This window comes from Lynx canadensis, chromosome X (genome assembly GCF_007474595.2).
Source record: "Lynx canadensis isolate LIC74 chromosome X, mLynCan4.pri.v2, whole genome shotgun sequence".
Classification (NCBI taxonomy): Eukaryota; Metazoa; Chordata; class Mammalia; order Carnivora; family Felidae; genus Lynx; species Lynx canadensis.
In genome coordinates, this window is record NC_044321.2 from 25,884,519 (window position 1) to 25,909,117 (window position 24,599).

Consider the following 24,599-nt stretch of genomic DNA (forward strand, 5'->3'; position numbering starts at 1 on the left):
TTTAAGCAAAAGATGTGTTGTCGATTATATAGCCTTTAAAGTCGGTCCTCACCGTACATTCCGGAAGAGCTCGATCCTTTAGGTCAGTGCGTTCATCCTAGGCTGCATAGTAGAAATCGCTTGGCGGGGGGGAGTTTAAGGAAAAACACTAACGTTCAGCTCCTATCCCAGTCTGTGAAATTGGAATGTTTGGACCATGAAGTGGACATTGATATTTTTTCAGAAGCTCTCCAGTTGATGCTAATGTGCAGCCAAGTCTGAGAACCTCTGATTTGGCTGAATAAGCTGAATTGAATAAAATGGTATGCATTAGTATTTTACTTATAATAACTGTAACTTTAGCATTTGAGTTCCGTAGAGGTCAGTATAATGTAAATACCATCACGTATTGTATTTATGCCCAGTTTAAATTTGTATGTCTTACATTATTAAAATACAGGACCGAAACAATTTGTCAAGAACCACAATATGAGGTTGCCTGGCAGGAAGAATTTTATCTGTAGCTATTTTCTCAAAACACAGGCATGCGCACGTGCACACCCACAGAGAAATGGCTCATGGCAGTTAGTAAACAAATGAGTGAGGTGATTGCGGGTCGCTATAGAATAACGAATTGGCTATTCTAAATTTCGAATTATTGTATTCCCTTTTTATAAGGTTACCTGGGAGCCTTTCATTTGGATATTGATCTGAGTCTGGGTCCATGTTGTCATGTGCCGGTAGTGAAGTGGGAAGCAGTCTGTGGAAATAAAAAGAAGCACTTGTTGACCTTGGCTGTTCACTTTTCCTGGAGCCGCTCAAAGTGCTTGCAACACCACTACAAAAGTGACAAATGTTTTTTCAAACTGTTAAGTTTAGTTACGCATGTAAAAAAAACCTTTTTTTTTTTTTTAAAGAACTGTTCTCCTGAAGTAGTTTTTTACTTGTTTAATTGTCTACTCCCTTCTGTGTAACTTTCTCTTTAAAGCTATTGGTGTCAGTAACCAGAGGGAAACCACTGTAGTCTGGGACAAGCTAACTGGAGAGCCTCTCTACAACGCTGTGGGTAAGCTGCTGTTCATTGATGTCATATGCAACGCCTTTCTCCACTGGCAAACATTGTCACACTGAACTGTCTGGCTAAAAGAGCATGCAGTCATGTTTCTTCTACTCTGATGGGATGGGCAGAAGAGTCCTCTAAGAGATTAGTTGTTATTTATTTACAGATATTCATTCACATCTTGAATTATCTGTTTACCTTGCTTTCCCCTTTTCCCGATTATTTGTATTATACAAGTGGTTCAGTGTAGCCAGAAGTGTTTCATAGTCCCTGCTGTTTCTGACACCTAAAAGAAATCTCACCTCCTCCCCTTCAAAACTCCAAATTATACATTATACGTGTTCGCAGTCATCTCGTTCTTCCCGTTTGTAATTTTAATGGACTCATCTGAGGTCAGGACAATAAAATCTCAAAACGTGAGCTCCTTCTGCTACGCATTTGGCTCGTTCAGCAGGGGTTCAAACCCTCAAAATCTCAAATACACCAACGTTAGGTATCCCATCTTATTCAAATGTAAATGACCGTGAGTATATTTTAGCATACTCTTAGCACATGACATTTGTGCTAAATGACACTGTCACTTGCCGAAAGTAAAATTTTGTTGTAACTATGGTCACTAAAAGGCATCGTTGTATTTACAAATAGCGAAACACAAGTTTTTGTCCATAAAATACCACGTTTGTGGGCTGGCGTTGGAGGCAGAAATTGTCAGAGATGGGATGATCGATAGAGTGAGCTTTTTTTTCCTTTAGAGTTACTTTAGTGGTATAGTTCCTTTAGTATTGATTGGAAGAAAGTGATATTCAAGCAGAAAATATACTAAAAACGTGCCTTGTAAGAGTAGCATGAATCCTTTGCAAATAATCTTTATAAAATGTTAAGGTATTTCACGTTATCGTGTTATCAGGAAGCATGTAGGATGTCGTGTGTACTTGTGATAAAAAATTAAAGACTTCAAAAAATGTCAACGAATTGCAACCACAGGTCCTTTTTCACAAAAGTGCATGTTTTAAATCTTTATTTTGTTCTCATTCTCCTGAGCAAGTAATTTTGAGTATCAGTAAAGCAGGATATCACGGTGTTCGTGACTGATACCTAGGGAGTATTCTTTCCTGCATCACTGTTAGCCAACTTCTTGAACTAGTTAGGGTTTTATTTTATTTTTCCCCTAGGGAAGTGGAGGGACCATCTAAAAGGAACCAGAAAGTTCCCGTTAAACTCTAAACTTTGAATCGTAAAAATGCAACTTTGGACTTTGAGTTGTCATTTTAAAATAATGCGACTAGGTTACTTGAAGTTATAGTTAAAGACTTAAGTAAATATCTTACCGGAAATAGTTTCTTTTTCTGATGTGCTGATCTACTCATTTTCTTTTCTTCTACCTGTGTCCTTCTGTGCCCCATTCTTTGGGCTTTGCAATATTAATTTATACAGCACCTATGAGATATGAAGAACTTTTGTCAATCCCTGAAGCGTGCACATGTTTGGGAACCTCCTGGTTTGGTGCTATCCCGGATGTGTTATAGAGGATAGGAATTACTGGCCGGTTTTGTAAGCACTTTGTAATCTAGTTTGAGGAAGACGCTAACACAGAATTAGGGAATAGTTGACGAACTATGCTGCCAAATTGAATGGGAATTAGAGCAAGTATACGTTAGTATGGATGTTGGATTCAGGGCATACCTTTTGAGGAGGTTGAACTCCATTTTAGGTCTGGAAGAAGGTACTGGATTACTTTAGGAAAAGGGGACATTGAAGGCTAGTGTGAACGAGCTCTGAATGTGAAAATGTGTACACATACTTCACCAAGAGTAAAGACACTGATGAGTTTCGAGGATAGGAGGATTTATTTATGAGCTATTATTAATAAAACTAATAGTGATGATAATGCTCACTCAGTAAGTGCTAACCTTACTATGTACTAGGGATTGTGCTGAACTGTTTACCTGTATTATTTAATCTCAGTGACCCCGAAGCAGGTTTTACTTGCCTTATTTTACAAGTGAATTCTGGAAAAGCTCTATATTTTGTCCAGCGCTACCTAGCTAAAAGTAGAGGTAAAGCCACAGTTTGGACGTTTATAAACCCCTCCAACCCCAAAGCCTGTGTTCTCATTTGGATAAAGAGGGCTTGGTGAGGATATAGAGGGCTCTGAAAGCCATTCACGGCGTGACCTGGGATGACAAAATGAATAATAAAGGAGAGTTTAGCTTCCCATATGGTGGAATGGGTTGTTTCACATGTCTACTGAGCACAGCTCAAGAAGTTGTACAAAACAAAGCAAAACTCTGTCTGAGGGACTGGAAGCCTATCAAGGCAGTGAGGAATTGTGGGGCCACGTTACAGGAGAGAAGGAAAGCCCAGAGAGTTAAGCCTGGCGTTTGGTGTTGCTTATTCTATAGAGATACCTGTAGCTTCTAAAAGAAGTAGCTGAAGTTGAGCAGCATTTTCACAGGTCGATGGACATAGGGAGGTCAAAGGTAGTCAGGCTGCCGGGGCTGGAGATGAATGTTGGTCAAATCCTCGACTTGTGATTGCAAGTGCAAAGGGCCGACCCTGGAAGTGAGGAAAACTGGAAATACACGAACCCTCACAGGAACTACAGCCTGGATTGAGGTCATTTAAAGCACTGGGTGGATTCTGGTGATCAAACATTGCTAATGCTTCTAGCCTAACTTCCTTTCAGAAACAAAAATGAACCCTTTCTGGGGAAAAATTCTCTCTAGAGGCTTTCATGTATGATTTCTAGTTTTCTATAAAAAGAATCAAGCATACAGAACAAGATATGACTAAAGACCAACAGAAACAAATGACCTTAGAAATAAACCCATAGGAAATCCTGATATTAGAATTTTCAAACTTCATTTTTTTTTTTCAAGTTTATTTACTTTTTTTTTTTTTTTAAATTTTTTTTTCAACGTTTATTTATTTTTGGGACAGAGAGAGACAGAGCATGAACGGGGGAGGGGCAGAGAGAGAGGGAGACACAGAATCGGAAACAGGCTCCAGGCTCTGAGCCATCAGCCCAGAGCCCGACGCGGGGCTCGAACTCACGGAGCGCGAGATCGTGACCTGGCTGAAGTCGGACGCTTAACCGACTGCGCCACCCAGGCGCCCCAAGTTTATTTACTTTGAGAAGGGGTGGAGGGAGAGAATCCAAAACAAGCTCCACAATGTCAGTGCAGAGCCCTACGCAGGGCTCGATCCCACGACCCTGAGATCATGACCTGAGCCATAATCCGGAGTCAGACGCTTAACCAACTGAGCCACCCAGGCAGCCCAAGAGTTATCAGACTTTCAACTGATCATGATTAACATGTTCAAGGAATTCCTTGACAAGAATGATCACCTTAGTAAAGAGTTGGAAGTTTCAAAATAGAAATTCTAGAACCGTACTAAAAACTCAGTTGATGAGTTTTATATCAGATTAGACACAGCTGAAGATGAATTAGTGAACTGGAAGAGAGTGAAGCACAGAGAGACAAAGGTTTGGAAAATATAGAAAAGACTCCAGGAGAAAGATGGAGTAAGGTGAGGAGGTCTAACACATTTGTAACTGGAGTCCCAGGAGAAACAAGAAATGATAATGTTTTTCAGATTCAGGAAGCACTGTGATTCCCAGGCACGATAAATACACAGAAAGCCTTATGTAAACATATGCGGAGACCTGAAGATAAAAAGTAAAAAAAAATTTTTTTTTTAATTTTTTTTAGCGTTTTCTTTATTTTTGAGACAGAGAGAGACAGAGCATGAACGGGGGAGGGTCAGAGAGAGAGGGAGACACAGAATCTGAAACAGGCCCCAGGCTCTGAGCTGTCAGCACAGAGCCCGACGCGGGGCTCGAACCCACAGACTGTGAGATCATGACCCAAGCTGAAGTCGGACGCTCAACCGACTGAGCCACCCAGGCGCCCCAAAAAGTAAAAATTTTTAAGTAGCCGAAAGCTTTGACCTTCAAGAGGGCCACCCTGACTTGCAGGGGCTCCTGGCTGGCTCGGTCAGTGGAGCATGCGACCCTTGATCTTGGGGTTGTGAGTTTGAGCCCCACGTAGGGCATAGAGACTACTTAAAATGAATCTTTAACAAAGAGAGAGCGTCACATTGACTTTCAGTTAATTTCTCGATGGAAACAAAGTAAGTCAGAATACAAAAGAATGAAGTCTCTAAAGTGCTCAAATAAAACTGGAACTTCCACCGACGATTCTATACCCAGTGAAAATCGTCTTAAGTAATTAAAGTGAAACATAACAGCAAAGACAAGCAAACACTGATAGAAATCATTACAAGCAAACCCCCACTGAAAGAAAAAGTGAGCGCTGTTTTTCACACAGAAGGAAAATGTTCTCACGCAGAAAGTTGGCAATGCAAAGTCCTAGAAAGGGTAAATATGTAGGTCAGTCTGAATGAATTTTGACTGCATAAAACAATAACATTAAGATGTTCAAAATGTATTAAGAATTAAAATACATGGCAACAGTTGTACCTGAAAGGAATTGGGGGTAGATGAGTTTCAACTGTTTTGAGGTCCTTGTATTGTCAAGGATACATGTTTTAATAATCTCTAGGGTAAGCAATGAGAGTAAAATGATGTATAATTAACCAGCTTATAAAGGGGGAAAATTAAATGATTTTTTTTTTGAAAAAGGCAAGAAAGGAAAGAAAAAGGAATGTGAAATGGGAAGGAAGGACAAATAGAAAGCACTTAAATCCAAATATGTAAGTAAGTATATTCCAAAGAACAAGATTCAGGGCACCTGGATGGCTCAGTCAGTTGAGTGTCTTTTTGACTTCGGCCCGGGTCATGATCTCACGGTTCGTGAGTTCAAGCCCCCCATCGGGGTCTGTGTTGACAGTGTGGAGCCCGCTTGAGATTCTCTCTCTCTCTCTCCCTCTCTCTCTGCCCCTCCTCCGCTCGTGTGGTCTCTGTCTCAAAATAAATAAATAAACTTAAAAAAAATATATTAGAAAGGACAAGATTTCGTTTCTCCACAGTAACATCTAGCAAAGGGGTTGAGACTGCTCATCAGTTAATGGGAATAGTGGAGAGAAGGCAAACCCGAGAGACCTTTTCGAGGAAAGACACAACCTGTAGGTTTGTAAATCAGATAGAGCATAAAGATGAGGCGGGGTGGTGGGGGGTGCGGGACAGGGCTACAAGATTTTTAGCCTGAGAGAACAGAAGAAAACTAGTATTTAAGGGGTGCGAGCCTGGGAGAAAAATGGCTCGCTTCTTTGAGCAACGTGAGTCCCGGACTTGGAATCAAAGCTCATCCCTCGGCAAGTAGGTCTGTGGCTCTTTTATAAAGAGATTGTCCAGATGTTAGATGGAGATTGAAAGTTGGTACCAGAAAGGTGCTAGTCTCAGTTTATTGTGGATGACTTCACTAGAGGAATGAATGTACATCCTTCAACAAGAGTTTAAGTGCCTTTCTGTGTGTAGGTTCTGTGGTGACCCCTACGCACACAGTGACAAGCCAGGCAGGAGGCAGACACCATGCTTGCCTTTGTGAGTCAGGAGCCTAGGGATCGATAGCCGGAAGTGAGAAGAAGGCAGGCGAATAGAGACAGGGGAGAGAGAAGGAGTCATGAGCTGGGAAGAGAAGCCACTCGGTCATGACAAGGATATAGGTTCTGCCTCCAGTTTTATGTCACCCAGGGAAACGCCAAGGTGTCCTGTCTCCATGCAAATCTGAGCTGAGAATATTTACACGGTATTAAGCCTTCGGCAGCTTTCTCTGAAAACAACACAAGGTGGGATTGGTGGAAACAGAATCAGATTTTCACAGATCTTTGTCCTTGAGCTTCGTCTTTGTGGATATCACAGTCTGTGGGTTTTAGTCTCTCTCACCCTCTCTTTGTCCCTTTCTTGTAAATCTGTCGCTCTAGGCCTGTCTTTCTCTTCATCTCTCGCTTTACTTACATAACTCGGTTATGTAACTGATGAGCAATATTTGTTATAGACTAGCAAATGGGAGAAGCAGTCTACACTTCCCTTTTTTAAAAATTGCTTTTTATGTGGCCTCCTTTTTTACGGTTCGAGGTCTCCTGATACGCAGTCAGCTCAGTCGCCCCCGGAACGGTGACCGGTAGGAGCATTTCAGGGTCAATCAGTGGACCCGAAGCACATTCGATGAAGAAACTTAACGCTGAGCAAGGCTTTTTTTAAACGTGTCTTTGTTTACTGACATATTTTATAACAGATACAAGCACGGAAAGAAAGTTTAAATCAGTCCATTGAGGCACAGATGGCCTGTTTCAGAAGTTGCAAATAGTGTGAGAGTTGATGCGTGAATTGTGTGCTGAGCGAGGTAAACGTTGCAGTTGATGTGTCCCTGACCCCGGGCGGTGCTTTTCTCTCCCCCCGTTAGCGTCCTCTTCATCGGTATTCTTCTCCGAAGACTTCCCTTCACCCCAAGCCTCGCCCTTTTTCTAAACCTTTCCCGTCCCAAACCCGCTTTTACTAGGGGTCCACACACCTTGGTGTCTCCCGAGTATTACTGACGAGAAAGGTTGGGGGTTACAAACACACCATAGATGAAGCCCAGCACAACTACAGTTACGCACCCAAACCCCACAGCACCGAAGCGGTGTGCGTGTCACGTGGGGAAAGGCTTGAATCCGGGGTGTTTCATATCTTCGTGTGCGCATTTCACGATCGCTGCCTGCTGCGATACGACCCGGGCTCCAGTAGCTTTCTGTGGTTCATGGTTTCATATCAAAATATCATTCATATTAAAGACGAATATCCAGGGAGGCAAGAGTCATTGATTTAAGATCTTTATATGTTAGAGAAAACCACCGACAAACATTCTTGGTCTCCGATCCATTTTTTCCTTATTTAAATGTTATTGCAAACATCTTTTTCTAAGTTGTTGCATTTAAAATTCCCTATGGGGCAAAAAAAAAAAGAAAATTAAAAAAGGGGCCCCTGGGTGGCTCAGTCGGTTAAGCGTCCGACTTCAACTCAGGTCATGATCTCTCTGTCCATGAGTTCGAGCCCCGCCTCGGGCTCTGTGCTGACAGCTCAGAGCCTGGAGACTGTTTCAGATTCTGTGTCTCCCTCTCTCTGTGACCCTTCCCCATTCATGCTCTGTCTCTGTCTCAAAAATAAATAAACGTTAAAAAAATATTTAAAAAAAATTAAAATTCCCTATGGGGCACCTGGCTGGCTCAGTCGGTGGAGCATGTGACTCTGGATCTCGGGGTTGTGAGTTCTAGGGGTGCTTGAGGCCCATGTTGGCTATAGAGATTACTTCAAGTGAGATCTTTTAAAAAAAAGTTCCCTGTGATGTATAAACTCTTTTCTGCAGAGAGTTGCACTTTTAAACACTGGTCATCCTCTTTGCCTTTTTTAATGTTTATGTACTGGTTAACCCTGGGCCAATGATTAAACTTGTGTAATTATCTGTTGAGATCTGAAGGAACCTTGAGCTTGTTTTTTTTTTTTTTTTTTTAACCTCGTCTGGACCTGGATTCGGTTTCAGAGTATCAGCATGAAAGAAAACCATAAATGGCCAACTCTCTAAAACGTGGAAACATATTTTTTTCGTTTCGTTTCATTTTTATTGTTTTGCTTTGGAAGGGAGAAGTTTTTTTTTTACTTTTGTCAAATCTAGAATATTCGGCTTTATCAAGATCTCCTTCCATTTCTCCTTATGTCCAGTCCTTTATAACAGGGTTTTCTGAATGCCTTCCATTTCCTCCATTTGGGGTAAAAAAAAAAAAAAAAAAAAATACGGCTGTTTTTGTAATTATTCAAGTCTTCAACTCCAGGCCAGTTTAAAAAGAAACTGAATTTGATTTCAACTTTGAGGTTTCTGATCTTTACTGTTTATATTCCACCGAAGACTTTAAATTCATCCTGGCTTACCTGTGTCATAGGGGTTTCATGCTGCATTCAGATTCTGGGTTCTGATCCTGGCTTTTCCACTTCTCTCCATTCTGTGTCTTCCCTTGACATTTAGACTGGAGAAATTCACAGTGTGGACTTGCTAGGCACGAGGCAAAGATCAATGAGCTAATACCCGTAGAGTACTTACAATAGTGCCTGGCAGAGTAGAAGGCTTCAGTGTTAGCCACGGCCGCTGTTCGGAATTGACTGATAGTCTTTTTCACCCAGGAATGCCAGATGGAATGATTGATTTCTACACGACAGGTGTTCTTAGGGGACATGCAGAGCCTACGTGGATCACACACGCGTGTGTCAGTCCTTGGCGTCCCGGCATTTATACACCTAAGACCCGAAATACGTTCAGCCCCCCACGTTGTGGCATATACACGTTTTAAATCACCGCCTCCCCCCCCCCCGCCCCCGCAACTCTGCATTTTTCTTTTGGCCCCAGTGACTTCTGAAAATGTGATCAGGGGAAGGACAGTCATCGATTACGGTCTCTTCTCCTTTGCAAGTGACCTCTTGCCCCGCTTAATTAATAACTTTTGGCCAGCGGTAACGCACAGCAGTCCCATCTGGTTTACTGTTATTATATTTCTTGTTGGGGAGACAGCCCCAGAACACCTTGCGGAACGGCCAGAAGCCGTTGCTCGGGGTGCGCTCGGTAACCCGGCGCCTCGCCTTCATCTCCCTCCTCGGCCCGCCGGCAGCTCCTCGCGTGCTCGTAGCAAACCCGCTCAGAGACGTGCTGTGTGCCTCGGCTTCTGGTCAACTGAAAATAATGAAGATTGTTTGTAGTTAATTTTGAAGTTTTTTCTTAGGTCCTTTTCCCTTCTATCATTATGACAAACCCAAACTGATGCACCTTTCTAAATATTCTAAATGTCGTCTCTTCCTCTGGACTGTTACTGCGTCGCCTAACTAACCCCGGTCCGTGGGCAGTGAGGCAACCGCATCTCTCTTCACTGTGCAAACTATGTTGTTCAGACCTGACTCAGTCTGACAGACAGCTAGTGGATGCGACTGTATGTAGTACAAATGAAAGATTATCACGTCATCCAAACTGGATTTTTTTTACTTGTTTATTTGATGATTTGAACCATCTGAATCAGATTTCCTTGGTCTAAATAAGGGACATACCTTATAGAAGCAGGCTATGTAGTGTTTGGGACTCCCGAGCGTCTGTTTTCCTTCTTATTTTTTTCCAAATCACTTTGGAACTTAGCCATTCCCTGTGCCCTCCAGACACGCTTCTCCCGTTTGTGGTGGTGGGCTTCCCCTCCTGCCAGCCTCCCGGGGAAGTGCTTTCTTGGGGCCATGGCTTCCCAAAGCAGCCTTTTCATGTCTTCCCGTGGATCGCCCCGACAGTGACCGTGGCTCACTCCTTAGCCTTCCTTTGTGAGGGATGCTCACTCACTACATCGCACAGCCTTTCAATTTACTGGTTGGGCGAACAGTCAGTAACCAGCCTGGGCCACTTTTCTAACCAGGACGCAGATGGGTGGCCAGGTGGGGAAGAGTCATCCTGAACAAGAAGCACCTATTTACCTGGTCTTTGTCCACACGGACGGGGTCCACCGAACCAGAGACTCTGACCAGACTGCCTTTGTTTCCCTTCTGCTCCATGTCTCTTCCTTTTCCTTTTCTACGCTCAAATGTGTAGAAAGTGTTCGTTCTGATGAACTTGCCCAAGTGATCTGCCGTTTCCTAAGCGGTCAGCAAGAGAACACAGACCTTGAATCTGGCCGCCTCTAGCGTGAACTGCCATTATTTCTCCTAATGCTCCAGCCGCTCCAGTTTCTCCTGGCCCTTCCGATCCGGTTGCCGTTGTCCCCTCTGGCTCTTCAGTTCCAGCTGCTGGCGCTTCCTCAGGTATTGCTGTTCTGGCTCCTGCTCCCTTCCCAGCTTCCGACTCAGACGTGACGGGGGAAATTGACCGCTGAAATTGACCACCGCTGCCGGATGTGGATCTGGCACCTTTGATTGTTCTCAGAAATTACCTCCACAAGGGGCTTAGTCCTCCAGCTTGGGGCCTTCTCTTTGGCTTTTGGTCTCTTATTCTGCCAATCTAATTCTGCCATCTTAGCTTCTTTAATGAGTTTTCTAATTTTTTTTTGTTCTTAATTCAATTAATTTTCAGCATTTGTGAATTGTTTGGTAGTGTATCAACCGCTGACATTTTTCTCTTTGGCAGTTGTACTAATTCATTCCATGTATTCTAATTACCTTAAACTCTTGGGCTATGAAAACAAAGTGAACCTGCCAGCCTTCTGTGATCATGGAATAATGGCAGCAGAGAGACTGCAGAGACCATCTAGTCTGACTGCCTCGTTTTATACTCAGGAAACCAAGGCCACAAAGGGTAAAATGACTTGCTTGAGTCACGTAGCTTGGTGGTGGCAAAGTCAGAAGACAAACAACTTTGGTCTCCTGATTTGACATCCAGTGTTTTGACTCTTTTTGGTGAGAGTTTGATTCTGTGCATTCCATTCTGGATACTCACAAGGTCTCAAGTGAGGAGTAAAGTGCCCCAGTTACTTAAGTGGTCGTTGTCAAGGAGCAATAGAGTCACAGAGCCACTGGGACTCAGAGAAGACACCTGGGCACGAGTTTACCTGTCGTTGTGTTTTTGTTTCTTTAATTTTTTTTTTTACATTTATTTATTTTTTTTTTTAATTTTTTTTTTCAACGTTTATTTATTTTTGGGACAGAGAGAGACAGAGCATGAACGGGGGAGGGGCAGAGAGAGAGGGAGACACAGAATCGGAAACAGGCTCCAGGCTCCGAGCCATCAGCCCAGAGCCCGACGCGGGGCTCGAACTCCCGGACCGCGAGATCGTGACCTGGCTGAAGTCGGACGCTTAACCGACTGCGCCACCCAGGCACCCCTTTACATTTATTTTTTAAGAGACAGAGACAGCACAAGTGGGGGAGGAGCAGAGAGAGAATGAGACACAGAATCGGAAGCGGGATCCAGGCTCTGAGCTGTCAGCACAGAGCCCAGTGCGGGGCTCGAACTCACAAACCACGAAACCATGACCTGAGCCGAAGTCGGACGCTTAACCGACTGAGCCACCCAGGCGCCCCTCTGTCGTTTTGTTTTTAAAGAAATAATTGGGACAAGTTCCATATCCTAAAGACCAGGCCCTAAACAAGAGGCTCTCAAGTTCTAGTATAATACTGAATAACTTGGGATGTTTATAACAAAAGTACAAAGAGTCAGGCCTTCCTTGCATACACCTGCAACCAGAATCCTGCAAGGTGGGGCTTGGAATGTGTAATTTCAGATTTTTCCAGGTGGTTCTCATGTGCTTTCGGGGTAAGAACCACTGCTGTGGAGTCTAGCAGTGTTTCTTAAAGCAGCGGGGGTTGGAAGGGGGCACCTTTGTAAAAGGCACATTTCTGGGATCCCTCCCTGGATCTACTATCCTAGAATTTCTGGGAATGGGGTCCATCTTTAACTTCCCTAATGATTATTTGCATTAAAACACAGAAAAGCACTCATCTAGGAGGCTCTGAGTCATTCAACAACAGCCTAGAACAATGACTTTCATGTCCTTTGTTCATGTCCCTTGATAAGAAATACATTTTACACCGTGACTCACCAAACTCCCATAACTAAAACAGAAGTTTCACAATACTTACCTTACTGAGTTCCGTGAACTCTGTTAGTTTCCATTCTAATCCACCCTGTTTCATTTTTTAAAAGTAGGTAGTTGAAACACACTCAAGTGATTGAGAACCCCCGGCCCACTGGAGCTTGAAACACTGAAAATTGACATGTGTTTGTTAATTCACAGACTCAAAACCCCTCTCTTGCATTCCTCTCCTTTTCCCCGTTACTCCTGTTAATACCTCCTGGGGTTGCTTGCCTATGAGGAAGGTCCGCTTTTGTCAGAGCCCGGCAACACTGCCCCTCGGAAAAGTGGACTGCCTCGGTTCCCTGGGCATGGCAGTTCTCGCCAAGTCCACGCGGCTGCTGCTAATGGCTTACATCAATCACAGTGCAAGTAACGGAAGACTCTACCTGAACTAAATCAAGTTTAAAAAACAACAACAACCAAGAATGTTTTTGTTCATGGAACCAGCAGCGCAAGAGTCGCTTAGTTCAGGTGCTTTTTGATTCTAGACTCGGACGTTATGACCTGGATGCCGCACGAGTCTGTCTTTTCTTGGGATGGCTCCAGATGCGGCCGATGCGGCTCTCTCTTCTTGGGGGCCGCAGGCCCGGCCACACTGCCGAGGAGAGCTGCGGAGAAGCGAGTCCGGCAGACTGAGCACGGATCTCCGTTGGGCTGATGAGACCACACGCGCTCCGCTGAGCCAGTCCCTGGGATGCGGACGCGATGCTGGAGCTGGGGGGAGGGTCGCATCGCAGGCCGACCGCCCGGCTCAGGATGAGGGAGGGACGAGTTGCTTCACAGAGTTTGAGATCCTGCCCTCGGGAGCGAGAGGGATGCGTGGTGGGCAGAGGTGCAACACGTGCCCTCTAGGCCTCGGAACCCCCGGTCTTCCTCTCTGCCTCCTGTTTCCTCGGTGGTGACCAGCCTGTGCTTGCTGCTTTTCACACCCGTAGAAACCAGTCTGCTGTCCCGAGGTAGCCACCGGTCAAAATCAAGCGCAGATGGCCCTCCACGAGGGAAGTGACAATTTTTTTTTTTTAATTCTTTTTTTTTTTCAACGTTTATTTATTTTTGGGACAGAGAGAGACAGAGCATGAATGGGGGAGGGGCAGAGAGAGAGGGAGACACAGAATCGGAAACAGGCTCCAGGCTCTGAGCCATCAGCCCAGAGCCTGACGCGGGGCTCGAACTCCCGGACCGCGAGATCGTGACCTGGCTGAAGTCGGACGCTTAACCGACTGCGCCACCCAGGCGCCCCGGGAAGTGACAATTTAAGGGATCCGGAAGAACGGATTAAAATTCACTACAGAAAAGAACGGGTTTTTTTATTTTTTTAGTTTTATTTTTTATGAAAAAACAAAACAACAGCTGGTTTTTAAACAGAGAGCAACCGGCTAGTTCAGGGTGCACCAGACTGTGTGTTGAGTGGCCAACATTCACGTGTGTGGTGGGCAAGCCTGTGTGCCCTTTTTTTTTTTTTTCAACGTTTATTTTTTTGGGGGGACAGAGAGAGACAGAGCATGAGTGGGGGAGGGGCAGAGAGAGAGGGAGACACAGAATCGGAAACAGGCTCCAGGCTCTGAGCCATCAGCCCGGAGCCCGACGCGGGGCTCGCACCCACGGACCGCGAGATCGTGACCTGGCTGAAGTCGGACGCTTAACCGACTGCGCCACCCAGGCGCCCCGCCTGTGTGCCCTTTAAATAAACCACAGGCCTGAGCCTTTTCAGGAGGCACCTGAGCATAGTCGGTGCCTAAAAATACCACGTGACCACTAACAGATTAAAAGTGCAAGAAGTTTAAGTACAAAACTTAAATCTGACAAACAAAACTCTGCGGTCCTGTTGGTTCCCCTTCGTCGTGGCTTTATGCACTACCCGATACCTTCTCTTTCTCAGGCCTTCTGTCGTGAAGCAGAACAGAAATGTCTTCTCCTAGACGGTCAGAAAGGGGACGATAGTTGCTTACTATACATGATGTTGCGCTCTTAAAATAGATTTTTTTACAGTCTAGCACGGAGCAAGAATGGTGACCTTTAAACAGTTCTTGTAATGATTCTGGCCAGTAGCCTGCTTTTGAAATGGAAGAGTTTGATGTAAATAAGCAATTCATACGTGAGAGACTGAATCTTACTTCTTCCTCCAGTAAGTGGTACCGGGTGCTCTGCTCTGTCACAGATCGCTCCCAGGTTTTCTAAGATACCCGTTTTGTACACAGCACGGTGATCCTGAGCTGTGAATTCTGCCCTGGCAACTAGCCTGACGAGCATTTACATTTTCTCCGTACTCCTGCATTCTTAGAAAACGCCTATCCAAAACGTTTTTTCATTGTGGTTTTTTTTTTTCCTATAAAAAGGATACAAAATAAGGGCCCTAAAGGTTTGTATTTTTCTAACTTGGTCTGTAATTTTGCATAAAACCTTTCAGTTCTTCCTCATAAATTTATTCTTTCTTCTAACAATATGCCCATTCATTTCTAATTTTCTGATTTCTTTTGAAAGCTCTAGCATTTTAATTGCTTATGGAAACTAATCGATCTCCTATCCTTGACAGTGATTTCATTAAGATCTGATTTTTTAAATGAAGTTTTTCATATATATTATTATATTTTGGTCTATAGTGTGGCTTGATCTAAGAACCCAGTCTACCGTTGAGAATCTTAGTAAAAGAATTCCAGGAAATAATAACTTTGTCAAGGTAAGAGATGTCTTCAAAAGTATACTATAAGAATGCTTGTTTAAAAAAAAAGGGTTTAGAGATTTCACCTGAAAGACTATTCAGGCCCTATATCCTATCGCACAGTAATTATTGGATACATTTTATAGGCTATCCGCAGATAATTGAGGGTACCTCAAGTATTTACCTTTCTGTCTTCTTGCCCTGTGGTGGATTTGAGGATTCATATTCCAAGGTCGATAGGCTGAAGGGGATGATAAAGTGTCCCAGTGGCTTAAGCCATGCTTCCCAGGGCGTGCTTCCTGTAATTCAGCCATGCTTTCAAAATCTGTCCTTCTTGGTTTCTACTATCTGTCAAAGAAAGTTCCGGATGCTTTGGAGTTTTTAGGCATCTGGATTCAGAGGGACAAAGTAAAAGTCACTCCAACTCCTCCCGAACTCCTCTTCCACTTTATTCATATGAAGGAAGCTTATAAAAATTGCCTATATTTCAGTCCATATGTAGAGCTCTCTTCAGATAAATGAAGGGAGAGAGAATTTTTTTGAAACTGGCAAGGTATTTTTCTTAGCAAGGTCAAGGCCAACTTCTCCTAGCATCCAAAGGAAGTTCTGGGGTGTTTGTTTGCTTATCCCCTTGATATTTATTGGTCAGCAGGACCCTTAGGGCAGTGGTTCTTGGTTGTGAAACTAGCGTTCAGATCCCATTAACTGTAGCAATTGAACAGACCATTGCCTACCCTCACCCGCCCGAATAACTTCAGGCTAGTCCTGAATATACCCTCCCCCACTTCCTATTCTGTTCCTCTTTGTCACCCTGCCCAACCCTCATCCCCACCTCCAGTCACTTTGCTTCAAGGGATGCATGTTTTTCTCTTCGGTGCCACTGTAGGCCGCTTTTACACTCTCTACCCAAGTCATAACAATGAAATATTACGGACTACCTCACTGTTGGCTCTGTGGGATGATCCTTGGTCCTTCAAAGAGAAATGATCCCATAAATTATTTCCTTTCATTATTTTTGAGCATTGATTTATTTTTTCTAGGAAAGCCAGAAAACCATGAGTTGAGAGTCTTAACTTGCAGGGTGCATTAAAGTATTAAATGGTTTGGTTTGAATTTTCTGTAGTTAGGTGATCAATGAGGAGACCAAAGATTAGGGGAGGGGAAAGATAGTTGCATTATTTTGATGTATGTATCTTCTTTACCACTTTCATTTAGCCTTTATAAATAAATCTAGTATTTAATATACTAACAAAAATAGGAGCTGGACTGATCCATTCTAAAGGAATACTGACCCTTTACCCTTTAGTCGGTCCACCGTCTCTTTGCTCCATGTCCTTGCTGAGTTGAGGCAACTCTTTTCTTCTCTAGAACAACTCAGTGTTGCTTTCCTCTGGCATGTCCTTGAGCTCGACTTTATTCTCCACTTACTTTATGTTATGGTATTTGAATATGTATGTGTGTAAATATATATACTTGTTTATGACATAGTTTTTACACACATAAGTCTATTGCTGTTAAGTCGTCCATGTTTTGAAACAAAATTCTCTGGTGTGGTCGTTAGTCTATGATTTGATGTGCTCCCTGATTTTTAATAGTTTAAACTATCACTTTTAGGAAATACAAAATGAAAAGCAGAGTTTTGGACTAGGTTCTGCATGTACTAGTCATCACAAAAGCTAACATCTACGTGTTCACGCTCTAGATCCCAGGGTACTGTGTCATTTGATTTTCTCTTTACCTTGCAACGTGGATGCTCTTTGAACTGCAAACACGTCACACTGATCTTTGTTCGTGAACACGCCTTCCTGTGCCACAAGATAGGAAAAGTCTTTTTATCCATAATACCAGGGGGCTTGGCTTTAGCGCCATTGAATGTTTTGGGATTTGTTGCGTTTGGGGGGGTTGGTGCTTTATTTTAAACTGCTAGGAATTCACTTTGCTGGCTGAACTTCATAACTGTTTTTAGTCCAAGACAGGCCTTCCACTCAGCACTTACTTCAGTGCCGTGAAACTTCGTTGGCTCCTTGACAATGTGAGAAAAGTTCAAAAGGCTGTTGAAGAGGATAGAGCTCTTTTTGGGACCATTGATTCATGGCTTATTTGGGTATGTTCAAATATAACGTATGCATGGAGAAAGCTTTTCAGAAATTTTTTATACCACCTGTTTTCTCTTAAGAGTTCAAACACTTTAGTTGGCAAAATTAACATTTCAGCCTCCATTTAAGAGGCATTTTTCCTTACTTCCTCCTTAGTTTTTCTTGCTTTATTTCCGTAAAAATGGAGGATGATCGCCAAAACCATGTGTCCTGTCTATTCTCTTACGAATAAGTAATTTAGGTGATTAGTAATTAGTAATTAAGGTAGTCTTTTTCTCTTGCCTATCATATATTCTTTTCCACCGGTCATTTTTTATTTTAGAGAGAGAGAGAGAGGGTGTACACGTTTGCACTCACATGAGTGAGGGAGGGACAGAGGGAGAGAGAGGGAGAATCTCAAGCAGGCCTCATGCTCGGCACGGAGCCCGACACAGGGCTCGATGCCCCAACCGTGAGATCACGACCTGAGCAGAGTATCGAGAGTCAGATACTCAACCCGCTGAGCCACCCAGGTGCCCCTCCACCGGCCATTCTTAAATGCAACAACTATTTAACATGATAAACATCTACGTGACTTTTATCATTTGCTTTCAGTATTGCACAGCTGTCTCTTATTTAAGCCAGAATATAAAAAATCATGGTGGAAATTTCACCGTCTAATCTTTTGGCCTAAGCCGAACGCGGATGAGTAGAAACTAACATTTTGGGCATTTCCCAGATTTATCTTAAAAGTACATGTTCTCTCTCCCTTTCTCTGTCATTTTTATCGTGGGCGTTTTCAAATATACCCCAAGGTTGAGGGAAATAGCGTGATGAACCTCTACATCAGTGGGCCAGCTACAGCAGTCAACTCTGGCCAATCTTGTTTCAACTATACTCGCATACTCTAGCTCCCCACGGATCATTTTAAAGCAAATCCCCCACACACACTTTCATCTGTAATTACTTCAGTAAGTGTACGGTTATCTTTTTCAACGTTCAAGAGAACGTCTCGAGGATATTGTCCCTGTTCTCATTTACCGCACCCACTGAGCAGATGGTCCAGAACCAGTACCAGGAAGCGGCGCCTTCTCTGCTTGGCCAGGGCCGGCCGTGGGTGGCGCTCTCACGGCCCACCGTTTTCACGCCTGTCACAGTTGACATAGTTCTGACGATCAGTTGCCTGGAACCAGAGTGAGGCAGGCTGTGGCAACTGTGAGCCGCAGGAGACAAGGGAGCGCGTCTTGCTGTGGGTCGAGGGGGACCTGCTCACGGGATGCCGAGATGCCTTTTCTCCGCTTCAGTTCCCGCCTCCCCTCTTAACCGCTCGCACACGAAAGAAAGCGGCGATCCTTTCAGCTCCGCTCTGAGGATATTAACACTAGGGAATTTAAACCTCTGCTTTTGGGATATATGCTTGGGTCGGCGCAGCCCGATGAGAGTTGTTATTCTCAAAAAACAAAAACAAAGAAAGAGCAACACAGAGTTCTGGAAGATCCTGAAGAGGCAGACGTGTCAATATAGTTCACTTTGCCAAATCTGAGAAGACTGCATTTTGCAAAGATAACAGATGACAACAAAACTGATTTTTCTGTGTAACCACCAATGGACTAGAAGCTGTACTAACATGGTGGCCACTTAGCCGTGTGTGGCCACTGACAGCTTCAGATGTGGCAGGTCTGAATCAACATGTGCCGTGACGGTAGCATATATACTGTATTCAAGTAGGTAAAGTGTTGGGGCACCTGGCTGGCTCAGTCACTAGAGTGTGTGACTCTTGATCTGGGGCTTGCAAGTGTAAGCCCCACATTGGGCATAGAGACTACCTAAAAATAAAATAATTTATTAATCAATAGGTAAAATGTCTCCGAAAGAATTTTTTATATTAAAAGGATATTTTGGAGATATTGGGTTAAATAAAAGATATGCTATCATTAAAGTTAATTTCACTTGCTTCTCTATACTTTTTTTTAAATTTTTTCAAACATAACTTATTGTCAAATTGGCTTCCGTACAGCACCCAGTGCTCGTCACTTCGCTCTACTTTTTAAATGTAGCTAGTAGACAGTGTAAAATTAGGTATGTAGCTCGCATTATATTTCTGTGAGACACTGCCCGAAACCTGAACATTCAGCAATTGGCACGTTCCATTCTCCTGCTTTCTGCACTCTGCTCCTGATTACAGCCCTTGACGACATGTAATTTAAGTTGCAAATTGGTGCAAATTTAACATGTCCTGTCCTGTTTGTTCTGTCTAGAGTTTGACGGGAGGGGCCAACGGAGGTGTCCATTGCACGGATGTAACCAATGCAAGCAGGACGATGCTTTTCAACATTCATTCTCTGGAGTGGGATAAAGAGCTCTGCGAGTGAGCTGGGTTTTGCCCTAAAAAGCAATTGCCAGATACGTTACCTATTTATAACCTAAATCTTACTCTTCTCCGATGTCGGCAGAGCACCAAACTTTAATTGTTGGTATTTTAACTACAGTGTATATACTGTGTATTCAAACAAGAGACTGTTGTTGCGTATATAACAGACAGGCCAAATTAAGTGTCTTGATTAGGAAGGTTAGGCTTATTTAGAAAAGTACTTTGTGTGTTGTGTGCTTTTTGTTTTTTATGGTCTGCTGGCTTATTATTTAACTCTGCACTCCAATGCATTCATTTTCTAATAGTTATTTACATTTTCGCTTCTAAATACATATAAATGCGTCCAAGTATTTATTTAAAATAGTGTTAAATACGCAGTTTTTAATTGTTTTTCAGATTTTTTGAAATTCCAATGAAAGTTCTTCCAAATGTTCGGAGTTCTTCTGAGATCTACGGCTTAATGGTAAAAAAAAAAAAAAAAAAAAAAAAAAGTGTTTTAAATTTCATTTTTAAAAAAGCTTTACTATTCAAAATTCCAAAGGCAGTTGTGTTAGCTTTCCTAGTTTGATAGTTGTGACTTTTCTGTAAGTGTTGGTAGTATGTAAGACGAGATTTTAGTGCTGTTTGTATAGTTTAATAACTTAAAAATTTTAGAATCCTCCTTACCACTTGATTTTGCATTTTATAAACTTTAATTGGCTTTTCTTTGAATATTCTGCTTTTAAAGTATTACTGCAATAATCTAACTACAGAGGGTGGCCTGCGAATGTTTGAGCTGGTTTATTATTTTAATTGAAAAAACTTTAGTAGTTGTGGTGTCGGCTTCTATTTTATGGGAGGGTGTCTTCACATTTTAGTGTTCTTTTTCCTGTTGAATTTCTTTGAATAGCCAAACCATGTTTTTTATATTAGATTCTTTGTCAGCCCAAAAAAAACTTTAGCAAAGAAACTGAAAGCAAACAGTCTGTTTCTGATTTGTGATTGCTAATTAAACAGGTTTCCATAATGCACGTTTTTCTGTCGATTTCACTGAAACCGAGAGAAAAGTCATTTTAGCAAAAAGTGTGCTTACTATCACTGAGTATCTCTGAGTACGCATCAGGGATGAAAAACCTCCAGGAGGATTTGAACTGGTATTTGAACACAGAAATCTAGAATTTACGATAAAAGTTAAAAATATGTCTAAGATAAATTGTAAAAAAAAAAAAATATTGTTTAGACATTTCATGACAAATATTAGAAACTCTCCTTACAGAGTTAATAAAAATTGAGTTAAATACTGAGTGCTCTGGCTAAAGCTTGAGCAGGCTTCTTAAATATTTCACTTATAATAAAGCTTTCTCAGGTACCGTGAATTTTTTTTAAGGGGAAGCACTGCTCATCTATACTAAAAGTGCTTCGATGACTTCATAGCTGTCTATACACTGACTTGGGTCAGAAAAAAAGAACTTATTCTTGAGAAACAGTTTTAGAGAACGGTTGAAAAAGCATTTACTGGCCTAGTTTTTTCTCTTGCATTTAAAATATTATGCTTCTGTCCCCCTTTTTCCCCCTTGCTGACTATAGAAAATCTCTCATAGTCTGGTGAGTAGGTTGCCCACCAATTATGCTACCCATTCATTTGGAAAAGATACAGTGCATTTCCATTTAGTTTTAGACAAACAGAAGTCCATTTACTAAACAGATTCTTCTAGAATCTCGTGACCCTCCAAATTACTGTAAGCTCTAGGCAAGCTTTAGGTTTTCTTTAAAGTCATTCGTATCTGTTTGTTTTTAAGTTTGCCCTAAGACTGAAAGTGGTGTTTGAAAATAAAAGACTAAGGTAATTTTCCAGAGTGAGAAATTCGGATGTTCCCCGTGACAAAGTACAGTTGTGATGTGCTTTGGACTTTAGCATAACAGGGAAATGAGATGTAGTTTTTAAATGTCCTAAATGCCTGTCTTAAAGGAAACTTGACCAGCCTTTCAGACTAGTTAGTTGGAAATGCACTGTCCCTTTTTCTGCATGCTTCACCAGAGGACATTCCCAGGAATCCTCCAGAGATCCCTCCCTAAGAAGAAAAAAAGAGCGCTTTATGTGCCTGAATGCACATTAGCAGATCCTGCTGGTAGTCTGATAATAACTTCCAATAGTATAAGCAATGGCTTCTTTTAGTTTCTTAGTATATTAAGATATATATATATAGCCTCTAGGTTTCCTACAGATTCACTTTGTGTTCTTCGCGAAATTTAGCCTTCACTTATTATCCAGGTCCAGATTTTCTAAGAATGTATACAGTACATAAAAATGGCAGGTCTTGAATTAAGCAGAAAGCATGAAAGAAATAAAATAATATCCACCATCTAGAAGATGTTTTCTATTTAGTGAAGCATAAAAATATACGCTGTTGTTTCCTTATCACTGTAGCCCTGTGAGGTGGCTTCCGTTCTTACCCTCATTCGAGCAGATAGGGAACCTTACGCTCCCGGAGGCTGGGGGACTGGCTCCCAAAGGGCAGACTAAGGGGTCAGTCAGTCCAAAGCTTTTGTTTGGCGCTCTTCCTAGTTGAATATGTTTTTTTTTTTTTTAAAATAAGTTCTGTAACATACACAGCCACTTATATCTCATTTTTGTTCTAGAATGCTGGCCATATTTGATCAAAATAAAAACCGCTCTTCGTGACCTAAATTGAACTCTTGCTTAGCTAAACTTGAAGAATGATGTTGGCTCTATAAACAAATAATACCCAATACCCAGACGCGCTTGTGTTTCTTCTCTCGAGTAGTTTGGGTAGGAAGGATAGTCGGTAAAATCCAGCCTTCCAAAACGAGAATGTTCCGTGCTGGTTTGATAGCTATGTGTATGTTCATCTTAAAGGATGCATTCGTTTTCCTTATGAACGGCAATAATAGAAAGAACTATCGGACCCAGGCTTTCTTGTTACCTAGATTCCATTTTGTAGATCAAGAAATTGAGGCAAAGAGAAGTTTCAGCGGCCTGCTCAGTGGCTTAACGCTGACTAACCAAGAGTAGACCCCCCGTCTCCTGAGTCCGAGTCCAGTGTTTGACGTCCATTCTCCAATGCCGTGTCTCTTCTTGTCATTCTAGAAATGTCTAGTGTCTGTCTCTGAACCACATATGTAGTTGAATCACTTGCTTTGTCTTGTCTGCCCACATGCTCTGGCATGTTGCTATTCGTGTTCATTCCTGTTGCAGTTTTGTTAGAGACAATAGTTTGTGATTATTCATAATCCTTTTTTCCCAAATTTTATTAGAAAGCTGGGGCCTTGGAAGGTGTGCCAATATCGGGGGTAAGTTTCATCTTCCTGCTACCTCCCCAACCTTAGTCCCCTTCCATGTCATGGGTTTCTTCCTATATCTGAATCAGTCTCCCCCATCCTAAACTATGGAAAACAAATAAAAGCCGCAAAATTGGCTGGTTCTTGTTCTTATGTGGCACAGTATGGGCCACTGAGAATCTTTGGATTAAATTCTAGCTCTTCGTTCCCATACATACTATCTTATAGGGGCTTTAAGAAATGGGAAAATGGGGGCTCCTGGGTGGCTCAGTCGGTTAAGCGTCCGACTTCGGCTCACGTCATGATCTCGCAGTTTGTGGGTTTGAGCCCCGCGTTGGGCTCTGTGCTGACAGTTCAGAGCCTGGAGCCTGTTTCCGATTCTGTGTCTCCCACTCTTTCTGCCCCTCCCCCGCTCTCCCTCTATCTCAAAAAAATAATAAACATTTAAAAAAATTAAAAAAAAAAAAAAAAGAAATGGAAAAAAGACCAAAGAGAAGCAATGTAAAAATGAAGACAATTAATTCCTTGATAAATAAAAAAAAGGAAAAATAAATCCTATGGTTGTTCTAAAAGGAAAATTAATAATATTGTCTTAGTGTTCTTTATTGTCATTTATACTTTCAGTGTTTGGGGGACCAGTCTGCTGCATTGGTGGGACAAATGTGCTTCCAGGATGGACAAGCCAAAAATACGTGAGTTTAAGAAATAAATTAAAAAACCGATGGTGTTTTGTTTGTTTGTTTCTCCCTTTGGTGCTTTGAGGAAAATCCGTTGAAGTTCATCCAGGCTGAAAATCAATAGCTTAAGAGTTCCATTAAGATTTTGCCATTTGGTTTTCTTTATCTCCTTCAAATGAAATACATTATGCTCTATGTATGCTGTATGTACACACTGCTAAGGCTTGTAAAGCCTTAATTTATACAATTCGATACATATTCCATCCAGAAACTAAGTTTTGGTTTAAAGTATTCATGGTGGGGCGTGGAGGAGGGCAGAGCAGAGGGGAGGCAGAGCCATGATTTAAGCTACATTTCTCCGGGGCGCCTGGCCGTCTCCGTTGGTGGAGCATGTGACTCTTGATCTCGGGGTCATGAATTCAAGCCCCACGTTGGGTATAGAGATTACTTTAAATGTTTTTTAATTAAAAAAATTAAATAAATTTAATTAAATAGACTATATTTTTCAACCTACCGTCCCTATCTTAGACTTGCTCACTATAACTATAAAGTTATGTTTTTGTGGGATCTTCCGTGCTGTTTTCCTGGCATTGTGTTTCCCCCCACCCCCTTCACTACTTGGGAGTTTCTCCTTCAACAAGAAGCAGAAGCAGTGATGGAAGTAGAGATTGGGTGCACGTTTTTCCTTACTACTCATACGTGGGGAGTCTGCAACCAGCGCCATATCTCAGAGCGATAAGGTTTCTCACATTTTCAGATGAAAAAACAGATGCTCAGGAGTGGTTAAGCTACTAAGTGAAAGACATCACCTCTGACCCCAGGTGGATCGGATTGGACTTAGCCGGGGCTCTTAACCTCTCTGTGTTACCGTACCCCATGCAGAGAAGATTCCCGTAGACCCAGCAGGAGACTCTCTACGGTGAATTCTTCTTTTGTAGGGAATTTCCTAATTCTCTCATCAATGTTA

The 24,599-nt window shown here is 42.4% G+C and overlaps 1 protein-coding gene across 7 annotated transcripts in view; it reads left to right on the top strand.

Moving 5' to 3' along the window:
• Window positions 1-24,599, top strand: part of GK (glycerol kinase) — a 78,698-nt gene that overhangs the window by 21,872 nt on the left and 32,227 nt on the right. For 2 of the 7 annotated variants that reach the window (XM_030306081.1, XM_030306084.1), the window contains exons 4-12: window positions 968-1,045; window positions 10,719-10,802; window positions 15,172-15,248; window positions 17,197-17,334; window positions 19,564-19,673; window positions 20,073-20,139; window positions 21,243-21,260; window positions 22,932-22,967; window positions 23,580-23,647. In XM_030306081.1, the coding sequence (XP_030161941.1) occupies window positions 968-1,045; window positions 10,719-10,802; window positions 15,172-15,248; window positions 17,197-17,334; window positions 19,564-19,673; window positions 20,073-20,139; window positions 21,243-21,260; window positions 22,932-22,967; window positions 23,580-23,647 (676 nt within the window). The remainder of the gene's footprint in view (window positions 1-967; window positions 1,046-10,718; window positions 10,803-15,171; window positions 15,249-17,196; window positions 17,335-19,563; window positions 19,674-20,072; window positions 20,140-21,242; window positions 21,261-22,931; window positions 22,968-23,579; window positions 23,648-24,599) is intronic. The other 5 variants (XM_030306085.1, XM_032592195.1, XM_030306082.1 and 2 more) reach the window with 4 other exon arrangements.